The 16998-nt window shown below is 43.1% G+C and overlaps 1 protein-coding gene across 2 annotated transcripts; it reads left to right on the top strand.

The window, feature by feature from the left end:
• Positions 1–2068: 2068 nt before the first annotated feature.
• Positions 2069–16990, top strand: LOC118302075 (histone-binding protein RBBP7). 2 transcript variants are annotated; one of them, XM_035627913.2, is made up of 12 exons: positions 2069–2239; positions 2809–2953; positions 4881–5026; positions 6377–6550; positions 7440–7555; positions 11663–11823; positions 13643–13769; positions 13891–13968; positions 14704–14780; positions 15076–15133; positions 15446–15556; positions 16234–16990. In XM_035627913.2, the coding sequence occupies exons 1-12, from the start codon at positions 2224–2226 to the stop codon at positions 16303–16305; spliced, it is 1281 nt and encodes a 426-aa protein (XP_035483806.1). In that variant the 5' UTR covers positions 2069–2223; the 3' UTR covers positions 16306–16990. The 2 variants fall into 2 exon arrangements, with proteins under 2 accessions (XP_035483806.1, XP_035483805.1); XM_035627912.2 differs by having other exon boundaries at positions 6374–6550.
• The last annotated feature ends 8 nt before the right edge of the window (positions 16991–16998 follow it).

The raw sequence follows: 16998 nt of genomic DNA, 5'->3' as shown, positions 1-16998 counted from the left end.
ATAAAACAGGAAATGAAAACACAAGATCATGACACCATGACTGTTCTTCTGGTCACCAGGTCTCTGTGGGCAAGGAGCCTGTGCCTTGTCGGGTTGTTGAGGGCGAGGAGGAAGACTACGCTGTGGCACGTGTGCTTTTGGAATACAACGTAAGTCTACCGCCTGAAAGGGAATCCTGTCTGGGTTAAGGTCGATAAGCCAAGACCTGATCTCCCATCTGTCCTGGAGCCACTGAATATAACTGAGACTGTCTCTTCAAGGAGTGTTGCCATCTACATGGAACCCAGAATCGCTGTCAGGCTCTGCAATATCTCCAGTGCCAAAGAATCCCTGGCCCGTGGTGTTTGTGTTGGTGCAGACTTTCTCTGATGATCCCCCTATTTTCTCTGACACAGAGAGCAACCAGCAGACAAGTATGCTAGAAGAGGAAAGCAGTGAAACAGCCGGGCCAATAGTTGGACGAGTGGCAACAAATGGAGTCGACCTACCAGAACATCTGCAAGATCTGTACACACCTCTGTAATGTGCCTGGTACGTTTCAGAGAGCCATGGAACTGGTCCTCCGAGGGTTTCAGCACCAAGCACAAAGGTTTCTGCCCCAAGTTGAGATCAGCAGAGGAGAGGATTGAAGCAGTGGCTGTCAGTCCACTCCTCTCTCTATGACCTCTAATGCACTTAGGGAAACTTATTTGTCATTAATATTTTATTTATGCTATTATAATTTATTTATATTTATTTTCATTTATTTTTTACTTTTTTTTAATTATTAGTTTTTTTCTATTATTTATTATTTTTATTTAATGTATCATGCTCGGTCTTCGGAGCTCCGAAGTCAGGATGGTGAGGTTCCTCCGACCATCCGAGTCGAGAGGGCGTTCTAGGTGCAACCTCCGACTCGGGTGGTCTGTAATTTCTAATTCTGAGTTGTAGATGTGGGTAGAACAATTCACAGATGCTCAACGCGCTGTGCAGCTGTGAGGCAAACTTTATTAGACTTAGAATTAGCCTTGTTGACCGTGCCGTGTCTTCTAGCAGTTCTTCAATTACCTCACCATTTGGATCTGCTCGTACTCCTCACCAAAACGTGCTATGAGCATTAAAATGCCTTATTCATTACTATACATTCATTTAGCAGACACTTTTGTCCAAAGCGACTTATCGTAAGTGCATTCAACCATGAATACATTACCCAAAAAGTGCAAGAATCAAGAGAGTACATAAACATCCATCAAAAACAGGGAAAAATAGCTTCAAGTGCTCATTTTAGATTTATTTTTTTTATAATTCATGGAGTAAGGTGCAGTCTGAACAGGTGAGTTTTCAGTCTGTGACGGAAGCAATTTAAGAGATTCTGCTTCCTGATGTCAATGAGGAGCTCGTTCCACCATCGAGGAACCAAGACAGGAAACAGACGGGATTCCCATTCATCCCTATAGTTTGCATGAAATCTTCTTCTTCTTCTACTTCTATTTCTTATGCGGGCCGTGAAAAAGGTTGTTATTTCCTGTACTGTGAGTGGATTTCTGTTCTTGGCTGACAGGAGTGGAACCTGACATTGACTTCTGCTGTTATTAAACACCCACCATGGTTGGACCATGTTGTTCCCTCTGAGTTTCTTCTCTGCTCACCACAGTTGTAATGAGCATTTTTATGTGAGAGCTTGCAGAAAGGACAAGGTAACTCAGATAACTACTCTGGCTCTTCTGACCTCTCTCATCAACAAGATGTTTCCATCCACAGAACTGTTGCTCACTGGGTGGTTTTGGTTTTTGGCTCCACTTTGAGTAAAACTCTAGAGACAGTTTCAGAAACACTCTAACAAACATTTATGTTAAAGTCACAGAGATTCGATTTTTTTTTTTAACTCATTCTGTTTGATGTGAACAATAACAGAAGTTCCTGACCTGTATTCCTATTCCTATTAAAGTGCTTGCTGAGCACATATGCTTGATTTAAATTACACATTTCAACGCTGTAAGCAAAACAATATTGACGTTGCGCAGTCTGCGCCGCCCGCGCGCAGTGTTGGTCCCAGTCGATATGCGTTCACTGACGCATGCGCAGTAGGTACCGAGTTATTCGGCGCTGAAAAGGAAGGACTGTAGTTTAGAGGGAATACAACAAGCGCTGCCAGACAGGGTCACCACCAGCAACAACTACAAATTTGCTTTCATCCTAGTTACTTTGCTTTCGAGCATCGTGACGCAGCACATCGTTCGGAAAATGGCGGATAAAGAGGGTAGGTTAAACCAGAACTTCTCCGCGTATGAAGCGTTAGTCCGTTTTCCTCGTGTGCCGCTGTGTGTGTGTGTGCGCGCACCACGGCCGTTTAACTCAGACATGGGGGTGCTAGCATGACATGCTAAGTGCTGTCAGGAGGTTTACTGGTTGTTGTCTGCCTGTGAGCAGCTCTTGTTTTTTGTTTTTTTTATGTAAAAGAGCAAGTCATGTCTAACCCCCGTCTCTATTCAATCCCCCAAACCACTTATTTCAACTTCAGTCATTGTTTGCCAGGGAAGATATTAACATCCCCTCCAGCTGTTATTCTGTATCGGTTATTTTTCACCACGGTTTATGTAACATTGGAAAATGCTTGTATTTAACAAGCTAGATTTTAAAAGTGAGTTAGTTGCGACGCACATCGGGACGGTCTCGGGGTTCGCAGTCTTGTGGTGCTGGCCAAACAATGGGCAGTTCCACTTAAGCCCTGGGGGTCCTACGTTACCGGGGCTTTTGATCACTTCCTGCTAAATATGTATACCTAAATGCACAGTTGCCTTTAATTTAAACCACGTTGTTCTGCTTCAGTGTATGACGATGCAGTGGAAGAGAGGGTCATCAATGAGGAGTACAAAATCTGGAAGAAGAACACACCTTTCCTGTACGACCTGGTGATGACTCACGCACTGGAGTGGCCCAGCCTCACTGTCCAGTGGCTCCCAGACGTCCGCAGGTATTTACCTCATCTCCCTCACTTACTTATCCTGAAACATAGTTTGAATTTCTAAGCAAATGGTAAATGGACTGTATTTATATAGCACCTTTCTAGTCCCATTGACCACTTTACAGGTAAGTCACATTCACCCATTCTCACACATTCATACAGCGCTGCTATTCGCTGCGCTCTTTTTCTATCACATTCCAGCGTGATAAAAACACTTGGAGGCCTGCAGGCATGTTGACAAAAATATTATGATGATATTTTATCAGGCTGTTCTAGAAAGCCTAATCAGGTACAGTATCACAGCTTGGTTTGGCAACCTCTCTGTGCAGCTAAAAAATGTTGTCTTGTCTGTTTGTTGTATTCGTATTATGTTGGTTTATGGCTGCAACATGGGTGAAGTGCCCAAGACAAATTTCTCAATTTGTGGGACAATAAAGTTAATCTTGAATCTTGTTCTCCATAGGATGTTCAAAGACTATTGGGGGTGGACATCAGACCCTGAATGGGGGTGTGGGGGCATACTCCCCCGGAAGAAAATTTACATTGTACATTTTAAAGTTAAATCCATCAATCTGGTGAACCTATACATGTGTTGTATGGACACTGAACTCCACCCACATACTACTAGAAAAAAGGGGGGAGGGTAGCTTCTTTTGAAAATATCATTCTTTGCATTAAAATAATGAACGATTAACTAAAATTAACAATTAATTAAATTGAACATAAATATTGAACTTCATACCCGCAGGGAATTTTGAGTAGGGCTCCAGATTGCAACTAAAACGGCCGCCAGTGCGACTAACTTTTTGATTTTGCGACCAGTGTTTTTCTGCCAGTCGCCAGTGGCAGCCATCCAGACGCAAATATACAATACATAGAAATTAATTATTAAAATAGTTTGTGTTTGTGTTGACCGCTAAACCCTCATCTCCTCGCGCCTGCATCTACCTTGCCCTGCGTGACCGGCTTTGGTTTTCGGTTTCACAAACATTATGGTCGGTCTGTGACGTTACCAGCCTGAAATCAGAGGAAGACAGCAGGAGTGCTGGTGTCAGAGGAGGAGAAGGAAGGATGCGGTTAGGAAATACAAGGCAAAGACTCCACCACATGAAGTTAAACTTCACCGGGAAAAACTCCAGATCATCCAGTAGCACAGACAGCAGCCACTCTTACGTTTGCTTCTCCGCCACCGTGTTTGTCTCCTGTCGCTATTGCGCAACACCAGGAGGACGGTTTCAGATCAAGTTTCATTTTACAACTTTGAAGTGGAATCATGTGTGTTTTATTTAGGCTATTTCTATGTAATTTTGTTTGACCGAGTTTGAATTTATAAATTAAATGTACTCAACCACATAGTTGGATAATTTTGGCCATAAAAAGAAATGTGTAAATCAAAAATATTACATTACATTCAATTAGCAGATGATGTTGTAAGTATACCAGTCATGGCAAAAGGTAAGATTTTAGTCTTGTCTTATTAAATTATTATAATTTGCAGAAGTAGTTTTAAATTGTTACCCGTGTCCCGCTATAACTGTCGAAGAACACAAACAGTGTGAAGGCTTTTCATGCAGTTCACACATTGACATTATAATTTACATTGACGTGATTCCCCACTGACTCGGGTGTCCCAGGAACAGATGCTGCTCCCCCAGCAGACCAGCAGCTTGCTTCATTTATTGAAGGACCAGTCATCTTAGGGACCTTGTGCGTTGTGGGTTATACTGGCAGGCTGATTTTAAGGGAGGGAATATAGACGGAGATAGGGCTGTATGACTAACCACCACATCAAACGGGGCTCCCTCAACAACAGTCAAGAGATTTAGAAGGCATTGGACTTGTCTCCATAATAAAGTCCGTGCTCTAAAGTTACACTGAAAGGCAAAAACTGTTTGTGCTACAGATGAACTTATGTCCATATTGTGGATCTCTTCAGGCCAGAGGGGAAGGACTACACTGTCCACAGGCTGGTCTTGGGGACCCACACATCAGATGAGCAGAACCACCTTGTGATTGCCAGCGTCCAGGTACCAAATGATGACGCCCAGTTTGATGCCTCTCACTATGACAGCGAGAAAGGAGGTAAATATACCACGAGTCTTCCTGCAGTGGAATACTTTTCACATATATCTCAATGCTTAATACCTCTGCGAAGCATGTCTGTATAAGAATGGGGGAGTAGGTGTAGATACAGGGTTCAAACAAGTGGATAATGTAATGATCAATGTGTGGCAACTGATGAAGAAGCCAAACTAGGTGGTAGGCGGCCATGTTACACATGTGTGTGCTTACTGACGTAAACACTTTACAGAAAAGGAAAAAAAAGAAAAACAGAAATGCAAATTTTTCTGCAAAGACTTTTCTGTGGGAGATGAAGACTTCTGCCTTTGTAATTTAGCACAACTTTTACTTGCCCCCAAAAGCCTGAAAATCATAATAAATTGCTTCGAATAAGATGAAAGTCTCGTAAATTACTATTGTATATAAAGTGAGGGAATTAATTAATGAGTCAGTACATTAGAGCTGCAACAGCTTATCGATTAGTAATCGACTACTAAATTAATCGCCAACTATTTTGATAATCGATTAATCGGTTCAAGTAGTTTTAATGAAAAAAAGGCAAGATTCTCTGCTTTCAGCTTCTTAAATGTGAATATATTTTCTGGTTTCTTTGTTCCTCTATGACAGTTAACTATATATCTTTGGTTTGTGGCAGAGAAAAATACATCATCTTAGTGATTTGAGAAACACGATCGACATTTTTCACAATTTTATGACATTTAATGGACCAAACAACCAATCAATTGATCGAGAAAATCATCAACAGATTAATCGGTCATGAAAATAGTAGTTAGTTACAGCTCTACAGTACATTCATAGTCCGTTCAGTCTGTATACTGACATTGTGTTATTTTGTCTTCCAGCAGGTATGTTGATGGGAACCCAGCTCTCTCTCTCTCTCTCTCTCTCTCTCTGTCTGTGTGTGTGTGTGTGTGTGTGTGTGTGTGTGTGTGTGTGTGTGTGTGTGTGTGTGTGTGTGTGTGTGTGTGTGTGTGTGTGTGTGTGTGTGTGTGTGTGTGTGTGTGTGTGTGTGTGTGTGTGTGTGTGTGTGTGTGTGTGTGTGTGTGTGTGTGTGTGTGGACACTGAGGATTTTATGGTAAATACCAAGTCTCGACCCTAAATACACAGTCAGCATCCATATCAGAACAAGGTACGCAGAGTAATAGGCTCCATCACAATGATACACTGGTCGGCTACAACATTAAAACCACTGACGGGTGAGGTGGATATATTGTTACATTGTTAGTGGTAGAAAATATCGCACCAGTAACAATGCTATGCATCCCTAACAGAATAGCAGTCACAAGTATCTTGTGTCCATTTCCCTACCTTGGATGTATCACTGATGTCTGATTTTCTTTTCTCCTCAGAGTTTGGTGGATTTGGTTCAGTCAGTGGGAAGATTGAGATCGAGATCAAGATCAACCACGAGGGAGAGGTGAACCGAGCCCGCTACATGCCCCAGAATCCTTTCATCATTGCCACCAAGACTCCCACGTGTGACGTCCTGGTCTTTGACTATACCAAGCACCCACCTAAGCCAGGTTGGTTCACTGCTGTGCTCTTATACTAGGGATGGGCACCAAATTCCAAGATTTAGGGATCGCATCAATTCTTCGAGGGTCAATCGAGTACTCGTTTTTCTTAATCTATTTTTAGAACGCAACGCATCTTTCTGCAGGAATAACGATGCACAGCAATACAGCCTACCTAATGAGTAATGCTTATTCTCAATCAAAACAGTCACAGTTACCCTTTAACGATTTATTTTTCACAACAACAACTTACAGAAACGTAAATACCTTTTGCGGGTCACACTTAACTTGACTTAACGTCGAACAAACGCTATAGGCCTGTAATGGTAAAAAACAATGTTTACACAGAAAATAAAATTTGGAAACAGTTTTTCTGAAAAACTAAAATGAATTTAATTCTTGCTCAGGAAAAAGCGTATGTCAACATGTTCGGGAGAAAGGCGAGAACTCATTCTGTTTATGATCAGTCCCGCTGCGGAGAAGACGCACTCCACTGGCAGAGAGAGAGGTGGCAGGTATCAACAGGTGCTGGGTGTCCAGTGGCTCTGCGCTTGCAACGTTGCGGTCCCGTGCATGTCTTGCACAGTAACCCCGTCGTGTAGTTCTGACAACATCTTTCGAATGGTGAGGCGAAGTGCTGGTTCCAAAATTCTATGGAGTATGTGTCTCGTGTCAAGCGCAGAAGCAAGGAGTGCTGCGTGCTGGCACACATACAAAAAAAAACCAAAAACTCGAATGCCGTTCTTCACCAATCAAGTTCATTTGAAACGCGGAATACTCGAGGAATCAATCACTCAAGCCCATCCCTATCTTATTCCTTTGACTTTGTCACCCAGAATGTTCTCACAGCTGTTAATCACGTGTCACTGGGTGAAGGCTGTATATTTGTTCGTTTTAGATCCCAGTGGGGAATGCAATCCTGACCTGAGACTGAAGGGTCACCAGAAAGAAGGCTACGGTCTCTCCTGGAATCCCAACCTCAGTGGCAACCTGCTCAGTGCCTCCGATGACCATGTAAGTGATGATAACTCAATCCTTCCAGGACCTTCATTTACTTAATTACTGGGTTATCCTGAGTGAATAGGAGCATGTGCCATTAAGAGCCCAAAGGATTGTTCATACTTGTTCTGCACCTAAGGATTATTTATTTACTTTATTATAACATTAGCCTTTTAACTAACGTAATGTTACATTACCACTCAGAGACTGCTCCCATCCTCTCTCGCACTTACATTGCTTCGGCTCTGAGAGTTCTGCCTTAGGGCTGTTGTGCATCGGTTTGGGCTAATTTAGTTGTCAGCAATAATTGATAATTATCAAAAATAATTATGAATCATGAAAATCAATAGAGCTTATTAATCAATGTTAATAGCAATGGGGCACCACCCTGAAACCCGGGCCAATAACCAAATCGTTGACTCTGTCAACCAGCCTTTATCAAAATGTATGTATGTAAAACATGCAAATAACAAAAAACAACCCAAAACAACTCTTTAAAGTATAACAGGATTTATTAACTTTAGCAATATCAATGTACAATCAATACTACTTTTTATCAACAAATGTCTATTATAAGCTAAGCTACCAATCATATGAAAAGACAACAACAAGCAAGTGTGCGTGCGTGCGTGCGTGCGTGCGCGCGCGCGCGCACAGGCGTGTGCCCATGAAAAGGGGAGGAGGAACAAAATGGCGGACGTGACCAGGAACGTCACGTGGCGCCAGAGAAAGGTGGGGCATGAGACCTCAAGTTAAACGGCGGCTACCTTCAAACATGTGACTCTAACAAATGACAGATCGGAGAGAAAGTTTACTTCGGACCAGAAACTCTCAAGCACCCCCGAGTGTGTGTAAATGTTCGTTAGTAAGAAAGAAAAGGGAAAGCAATCAAAGCAGCAATAAGGCTCATACGATGATGACTGAGATCCAGCACCCGGTCTGTGTGACGCAGGGGCGCAGCGGCTCAGCTGGTGAGCCGGCGCGTCTCTGGTTAAGACCACAGTGTGCTGAGTTCAGACACGATGGGAGAGCAACACACAATAGTCCGACATGGTCGGACACAAATCACAGTCAAGCAACACTGATAATAACGCGGTTATTATAGCAGCAATAAACGTGACACGGCGGTCCGGTACAAACTTTACAACAATATACAGTAAGTTAAACTTACTGAAACACACATAAATAGCCTACGTTCTGCCCAGAGCTAAAGCCTCTTACTGTACTCCTTCGCGGTGGAACAAGCATGTGTGGTCCAGCCTCGAATGTGCGAGGCGGGAGCCGCGACACTTCCTAGCAACTGCCGGCGGTGCGCGGTCCTCTGGGTTCGGATCGACCGGCGGTCAACTCGGTTGAAAGACTGTGGGTTCAGGTCTTTCCTTCAATCGACAGAGTGTTCTGTCTCAACGGCTCTTGTCTCAGTACCGGTGCTGTGTGCGTTTCCAAACACATACGGAGGAAGAAAAGAAAAAAGGCGGGTTTGTCCAGCGAAGTCAGGAATCCTGGCGCCTGGTTCAGCTGCATGCACGGTTACTTCTTCTTGTTTCTAGAGTAACAATCGCGGTGGACGAAGTCTAAGCTAGAAGTGGTTACATCCTTTGTAGGACAGAGGAACCCACCTGATCAAAGCAGGTTCGTACCTGGAGAGTGATGAGCAGGTGGCATCGCATTGTTTTATAGAGTCTGTGACGTCACGAGACCCCTCGCGGTGCCGTGTGGGTCTCTGCCAATGAGGGATGCGAGTTGGGCTGTGTCCAAATCACGCCCCCAGGTGGTAGACGCCGGGTCGCTGCGGGGACCAGGGGTCTGGGCTCTTTCTTTTCTTTTTTCTGATTCTTTCTTCAGCAGACCATGCAGCATTCAGGGTTCTGAGATGCCTGTAGGCCGAAGTTCTCATATACCCACGGCGCTCGTGCACAACAGGGCGTAACTGGAGCTGGAGTCAACGGATCAAACTGATCTGGCTCGGGGATCATGGTCTTCCAGCACACTACTGTCCACTTCAGGGGATTCTGGAGGGGAAAAGTCCAATTCAAAAAACCTTGTGAATCCATTGCTCCAATGCTCCATTTTTTTTTTTGTTGTGCCCTGAGGACGTCACTGACAGTGACTCAGTCACATCCAGCCCATCGTCCCTCGCCCCTTGCCCAGTTTTGAGCATTTAAAAAAAATATATATAGGTGCTGGAGTTAGGCTCAGAGCTGGGGGTGAAGTAACACTTTATAAATAGAACTAATGTATGTGAATGTGAATAACGGCTTCACAAAGCCCATGATGATGTCTACAAATGTTTTGTTTGTCAGACAAAGACAAATGAAATCATCAAATGTGCTCTTTTGAGAAGCAAGAACTAGATATGATTAATTGGTTATCAAAAAATAGAGAGAACCGACGATGTCTCCAGGGAGTTTCATCAGGATAGGTCAGAGTTATCTTGAGTTATGACCAAATATATGCTTGGGAATTTCTGCCAACATACTTTAGGGCAGGAGCTTTGCATTGAGGAAAACAAAAGTTTTTTTGGGGGGTGGGGGAAACGGAACAGACAGTGCTCCTCATACGGTTATGAATGACTCATTGTCAGCTAATCTTGGCCATTAATCCATTCCCATTCTCCTGGATCTGAGTGCCTGCTATTTGATACCACTGACCAAAAAGTATTTTTGACTGCCTTGATACCTTGATGGATATGAATGGCACCACTCGAACCGTAGTTCAGTGATTTTGTAGTGGGGTTGTATGAGGGACTTATGCATAGTTATTATGTTACCTTATGGAAATGGTGATCAGCGCTGTCATTTTATGTAGTTTGGAGGAGAAGTGGATGTAGTGAGAGTCCTACTGTTGCAGAGGGGAGCACTGAATAATGTATTTTTGCCACATTTAAAATGCGTACCTAAAAAAAAAGAAAAGTATTTTATCACTGCTTTAGTTTGCCGACAGACAGCAGTTAATTTTTGCTACATAAACTCGCGCCAGAGCAGAGAATCACCGTATCACTCTGCAAATCAGTTGTTTGACTCAGAGCTACCGCGGCTTATTCTAGAGACACAAGAACATAACAATTTGTGATTATGAAAGCGACGAAGACATGCCATTCACTGTGGACGTAAGAGGATACCTTTTTGAACCAGAGTACACAGAAAAAGAACTGCGAAGTGATACGCTGCTGCTCTGCATCGGCGCGAGTTGGCGCAGTAGTACATGGCTGAAGTACGCTTGAATAAAAGTGTAAAAATAAACGTCTTTCTGGCGGCAAAATAAAGCAGTGAAAATCCTTTAGCGTACAATTCAACGGATATTTTTTTATGTAAACATTAAAAACTGTGCCGAAAAATACATTTTTCGGTGATCGCCTCTGCAACAGTGGGACTCAGACTTTCGCTACTTCCACTTCTCCTCCAAACTCGTAAAATGACAGCGCTGATCACCATCTCCATAAGACATTAACAATGCAAAAGTACCTCATACAACCCTACTTCAAAATCACTGAACTATCCCTTTAACCTAACATTGACCATCCTGGATAAACTGTACTACGAAGCTGGATATCAAACTCAGTCAACCCTAGGCTTTCCTGTCTGGTTACGAGCGCGTTCACGTGGAAGAGGCGGAGTCGTTGATTACAAGCGACATTGTCAGAACCATAAATAAAGTTTTTAATATGATAGGTAAAGAAACTGTGATTCGTGCAGGTCAATTTGGTTTAAGTGACATGTAAAAGTGGCAAACTACACAGTGAAATGACATAATATGATCAAACAAGGAAAATAGAAAAGGAACCACTCAGAGCCTAAAGATGTCATGTAAAAAAGAACAAGAATATATCAAGTTTACTATTGAGTGAATATTTTTGCCCTTTTGTCCGACGACGATCAAACTATGATACAGATGGAAGTTCTAAAACGTTTAACAAGGAAAGGCTTAACGTCACTTAATGTGCTACAGCAGCTATCTATGATTGGATATGCTTCGTCATAAGCACTTGCACCTTTTGGAAAAAAAAAAATCAAACGCTAAATCCTATAATAATGGAACGTTATCTTGCATAAGTGTTTTTCCCAATAGAAGAATGAAAATGCTTAATGTGCTTATTAATGTGCTCCCCATTTGTTCGACCAGACCATCTGTCTATGGGACATTGGTACTGGCCCAAAGGAAGGCAAGAGTGTGGACGCCAAGACTATCTTCACCGGCCACACCGCAGTGGTGGAAGACGTCTCCTGGCATTTGCTCCATGAATCCCTGTTTGGCTCGGTGGCTGACGACCAGAAGCTCATGATGTAAGTGGTTCATTCGAATACTAATCGTCTTGGTTTGTGAAGGGGAAGAACAAGCTCAATCGTGTAAAAATGCATCATTTCATTTTTTTCCTAACCAAATACACTCACTGAGCACTTTATTAGGAACACCATATTGATACGGGATAGTTCTCCCCTTTGCTCTTAAAATGGCCTCAGTTCATGGTGATGTGGATCAACATCCTCAGAGGTTCTGCTCTATGTTGAGCATGACTGCATCGCATCATTTGTACAGATTTGTCCTCTTCACATTCATTCTGCCAATCTCCTGTTCTACTAGCCTGGCGCATGCGTATTAAGCCAGGCATACACTGTGTTATTTTTAGAAATGCTGCTGTTAAACTCCAACTCGCACTGTCCGAGTAACTCATCTGCGATGTGAAGCCAAAGCTCAGAATTTATGTGCTCACACTGTCTGGTCCGACCAGCCACGACTTGACCGCTCACACCTGCGGAAATCTCCTCTGAGGCAGAGAAGTTTGTGTTTACCATAGAAGAACGCTGACAAGACAGAAACGTGGGTAATCTGTGCCCAGGAGCATGTGTATAAGGACTCACGCACGCACTCTATGTCCATTTAACATAATTGATTATAGTACAAACAATAACCGTAAAGCTGCGAAGGTACCCTCCATACTAGTGATACGCTCCAACACACTGACTATTTAAAACAAATATACTATTTATTTCTTATCCTCGAAGCCAAATTGACCATGCTTACCATTTCACGCAGGTGCAGTCTGGAAAAAGGCACGGAGTTTAGGGATCGACTCTGCTTCAACTGTGCGTGCAGCTGACGTCGTTCGACCCAAATTTCTGACATGTCATAAATCTATCGCGAGCAATTAAACGCTGCTCATTCGCCCTGTACACTGCATGGCAAATGACGCACAACGAAGCTGAAAATCGTACAATTCTAAATAGGGTCAAAATGGCCTTAATTCGTACAGTGTATGCCCGGCTTTAGTCTTGAACCTCTCGGTTCATTTTCAATTTCCAAGAGGACACAGACCAAAATGCCAACAGACTAGAGCAGAGAGGAGACACTTGTGACGATGATAAGATAATCGGTTGTGATTGGACCGGCAATTTTTATTTTTATCCCGCTGGAAGAAGCCATTATAAGATAAACTGACTATAGAGGGATGATGTGACATTCAACCTATGGTTAATTGTAGAGCTGCAACAGTTGATCGATTAAATGATTAGTAATCGATTACTAAATTAATCGCCAACTATTTTGATAATCGATTAATCGGTTCAAATAGTTTTAAAGTCTAAATTCTCTGATTTTTGCTTCTTTAATGTGAATATGTTCTGGTTTCTTTGCTCCTCTATGACAGGATCGACACTTTTCACCATTTTATGGCATTTTATGGACCAAACAACGAATTGATTAATCGAGAAAATAATCAACAGATTAATCGATTATTAAAAGAAGGGTTAGTTGCAGCTCTAGTTTATTGGTATTAAATGGTCCACAGTGTGCCAAGACAACAACTTGGGACACACACACACACACACACACACACACACACACACACACACACACACACACACACATACTCAGTATCCTCGTACAGAGGAGGGCTGGTGTTATGGTTTGTTATGTGAACTTGCACAGTGAAAGAGTGGTTATCTGAGTAACTGTAGCCCTTCAGTCAGCTCTAACCGGGACTATAGAAACACTTGGTCCTGGTAACTGTATGAATAAGCAGGTGTACGTGTGTTCCTAATAAAGTGCTCAGTGGACGTATATTATGTCCCCACTCCCTCCTCACCTTCTGTTATCCTCGACCAGATGGGACACTCGGTCCAATAACCCGTCCAAAGCCAGCCATGCAGTCGACGCTCACACCGCTGAGGTCAACTGTCTGAGCTTCAACCCCTACAGCGAGTTCATTCTTGCCACTGGTTCTGCTGATAAGGTACAGGGGAAGCAGAAATACATTCCAAGCCGACAATAATGATGCACCTTTGCTAACAAAACGCAGCTTAGGGAAACATTTGAATCAATATATAATGCAAATATCCCTTTGTTTTTCCAAGACTGTTGCATTGTGGGACCTAAGGAACCTCAAACTGAAGCTCCACTCCTTTGAGTCCCACAAAGATGAAATTTTCCAGGTAACATTTGCCTCTTCCAAGTGCTTTGCAAATACGATTTATGTGAAATTGTATAATTTACAGTGAGTGCAAGTAATTACACAGGTACACACATTTTTGAAAGGTGAAAACACATTTATAGAACTCTTTGTCACTCCAGGACCATCAGCATTGTCTTGGCTGTTTGCTTTTTTATTGTTAATATTTCGATCACAATCATGGTGTTATGAAAGATTTTACATGGTGCCAAGTAACCTGATGTCTGGTTTCATTCTTTGTCTCAAAAATGTTTTGGTTTTCTTTTAGTTAAAACTTAAAGCTACAGTGTAAGAACGTATTCACAGATATTGAATTTATTGTCCATAACTGTGTTCATATACTGTATGTATAATCACCTGCAACAAAGAACCAATGTTTTTTCCTCAACTTAGAATGAGCTAAATATAGTAACATTAGGGGGACCTGAATCACCAGCCCGACTTCTGGGGTCCGAGAGGTATAATGGAACGCAGCATTAAATACAGTTGCAGAAAACGGTCCAAATAACGTCGCATTCGCGTTGAATTTTCAGCGCAACTTTACCACAAGATGCCGCCAGAAAAGTACAAAAATTATACTCTGGGGCTTTAAGGTTGACAAAATGAAGACTAATTGAATGCATCTTTTCCCAAACTTTATTGATATAAGTTTAAACATATTCTATTTGCCACCGAGCATTACATTAACCTGCTGTCGTCCGACTGCCCCTCTCATCAGGTGCAGTGGTCTCCTCACAACGAGACGATCCTGGCCTCCAGCGGCACCGACCGACGCCTCAACGTCTGGGATCTCAGGTACAAACTACGTCTGCATAAAAAGTGATGCCATGCCCCTACCATGATATAGAACAAGACACGTCAACATATGTTTGACAGCTCAACATTGTGATTGATGAATTAACTAGGGAAATAATGCGTCACACTCTACGATGTCACTTTGCGCTTTATGGGGACAATTCAGTGTCTGGTCCGTTCTCTTCAACCATCCATCCAAGTTCAATGTCACCTGAAACAAGCTCATAGACACTACTCACACATCACAGTCGATTTAAAACTAACTATCAGCGTACTCTTGTTTTTCTGTCTCTAGTAAAATTGGGGAAGAGCAGTCGGCAGAAGATGCAGAGGATGGTCCACCAGAGCTGCTGGTGAGTGACGTCCACTGTGGCGTGTCATTTAAAGCACCCCTCTGATCTTTCACACATCGTGAGCTCCTGTTCTGTCTGAGGCCCAGAAGCTCCTCTTCGAATTCTTACACAAAAAACAGGGCATGTGGTGTGAAAGAAGAGCTGCACTTGTCCAGTAAAATTCATGTGATGTGAAAGAAGAGCTGCACTTGTCCAGTCATAATCACGCGTGTCACTGATCGAGCTGCTCAAATGTTACCGGCCAGTTTCATTTGTGGAGTTCGAACATGTCTGTGGTTCACCCATACCTGTCGTTTCAAACTATTCCACCAGTTCATTCACGGAGGCCACACAGCCAAGATCTCCGACTTCACCTGGAACCCCAACGACCCCTGGATCATCTGCTCAGTGTCCGAGGACAACATCATGCAAGTCTGGCAGATGGTGAGTGCAGCTGCTCTCACGTCAGCCACGCTGTGGGATTGCTCCTCACACATCACATTGTGTTCCAACGTGGCTATAACCCAGTAGAACTTCTGTCAGTACCAGTGGTGGACAAAGTACACAACTCTATCGTATTTCAGTGATTTAATATATTTACTTATTTTTTTAAGTGTGAATGCTGAGGCATCTAGTGAGATCACCTTGGGGCAGGGGTTTGTGGTGTCGCCTCCTAGCTAAAACACTGTTGGTTCGAATCCAGGTTAACATGATCTATCTCAAGCAAAAGTGCTTCGCTGTGCTTTGCGGCAGTCAATCCTGTGCATTCACACATTCAATTTCCGCAGGAAATGCGCTTTGTTTCACAATAAAAGCATGCCCAGCAAAAGCCTTTTAGCTTTGCAGGCAGAAGGCAGTTGACATCTACAATGAGGAAGCCAGAAGGCTGCAAGACTTTTAATGTGAAAATTCAAAAGGAAGTGTTGAGCTTCAGTCATTGCAGCAATTTTTTTTTTAAGAGAAGCTGGATAGGTGGAACACCTGCTGTGAATTAGTGCAGTGGAAATGGCATTGAACTAAATTCTTCATGTCAACAGTCCAGATTTTTTTTCCTGTTGTGAGCCAGATCATTAATATTGCGTATTTCCGTGTCCCCCCCCCCCCCCCCCCCCCCCCCCCAGGCAGAGAACATCTACAACGATGAAGAGCCAGACAACACCCCTGCGTCAGAGCTGGAGGCTCAAGGATCTTAACCCGGCTCTGCACCAATCTCTCTCCAGACATGTCCCCGCCCCCCAACCCCTCAGCTCTAAACCTGGCCCCGTCTGTCGCTTCCCCTTCAACCTCACTCAAGTGTAACATGAAAACATCTGCTCTCCACTTGAAAGGACAGTGTGGACTCCCTGGTTTCTGTTTCATCTCGCTCAGAACCAGGCTGAGATCTGACATGTTCTGTACCATGTCCAGTGTCTGCCGGGTCAGTGGTGAAGGGATTCTGAGCAGGAAACCGTCATGTACACAAAGTCACTGTCGGTTCCTGTCCAAGAGCTCATGCCAAGTTAAGTGTCATTTTATATCTAGACATACGAGTAGCCAGCAAAGTACTAAAAGAGGCTCCCCGAAGATGTAAATATGTAAGAAAACCTGCAAATAAGTGAGAGTACCTGATCTGCATCGTGTTGGCAATTTCTTTTTCCTTATTTTTTTTTAATACCTTAGTTTTCTACCTGTCGGGCAGTGTTGGCCGATGTGTCACCATGGTCCTGTGAAGAAACATTCCCTTTTGTTTGCCTCCCGTTCATTAGGTACATTTCAGTACACGGCTCGAGTGAAAGGTGTGGGAGAAATCAAGTGCGCCTCTTTTCCTCTCCTTTTATCTTGTCACGTTTTGTGTCCTGCACCAACAAACTACAATAAAACTTTTCTAACTTTTCCGAACCAACTCT

Source organism: Scophthalmus maximus, chromosome 4 (genome assembly GCF_022379125.1).
Source record: "Scophthalmus maximus strain ysfricsl-2021 chromosome 4, ASM2237912v1, whole genome shotgun sequence".
NCBI lineage: Eukaryota > Metazoa > Chordata > Actinopteri > Pleuronectiformes > Scophthalmidae > Scophthalmus > Scophthalmus maximus.
Note: the sequence above shows the minus strand (reverse complement) of the source record. Positions and strands in the feature narration are given on the sequence as shown.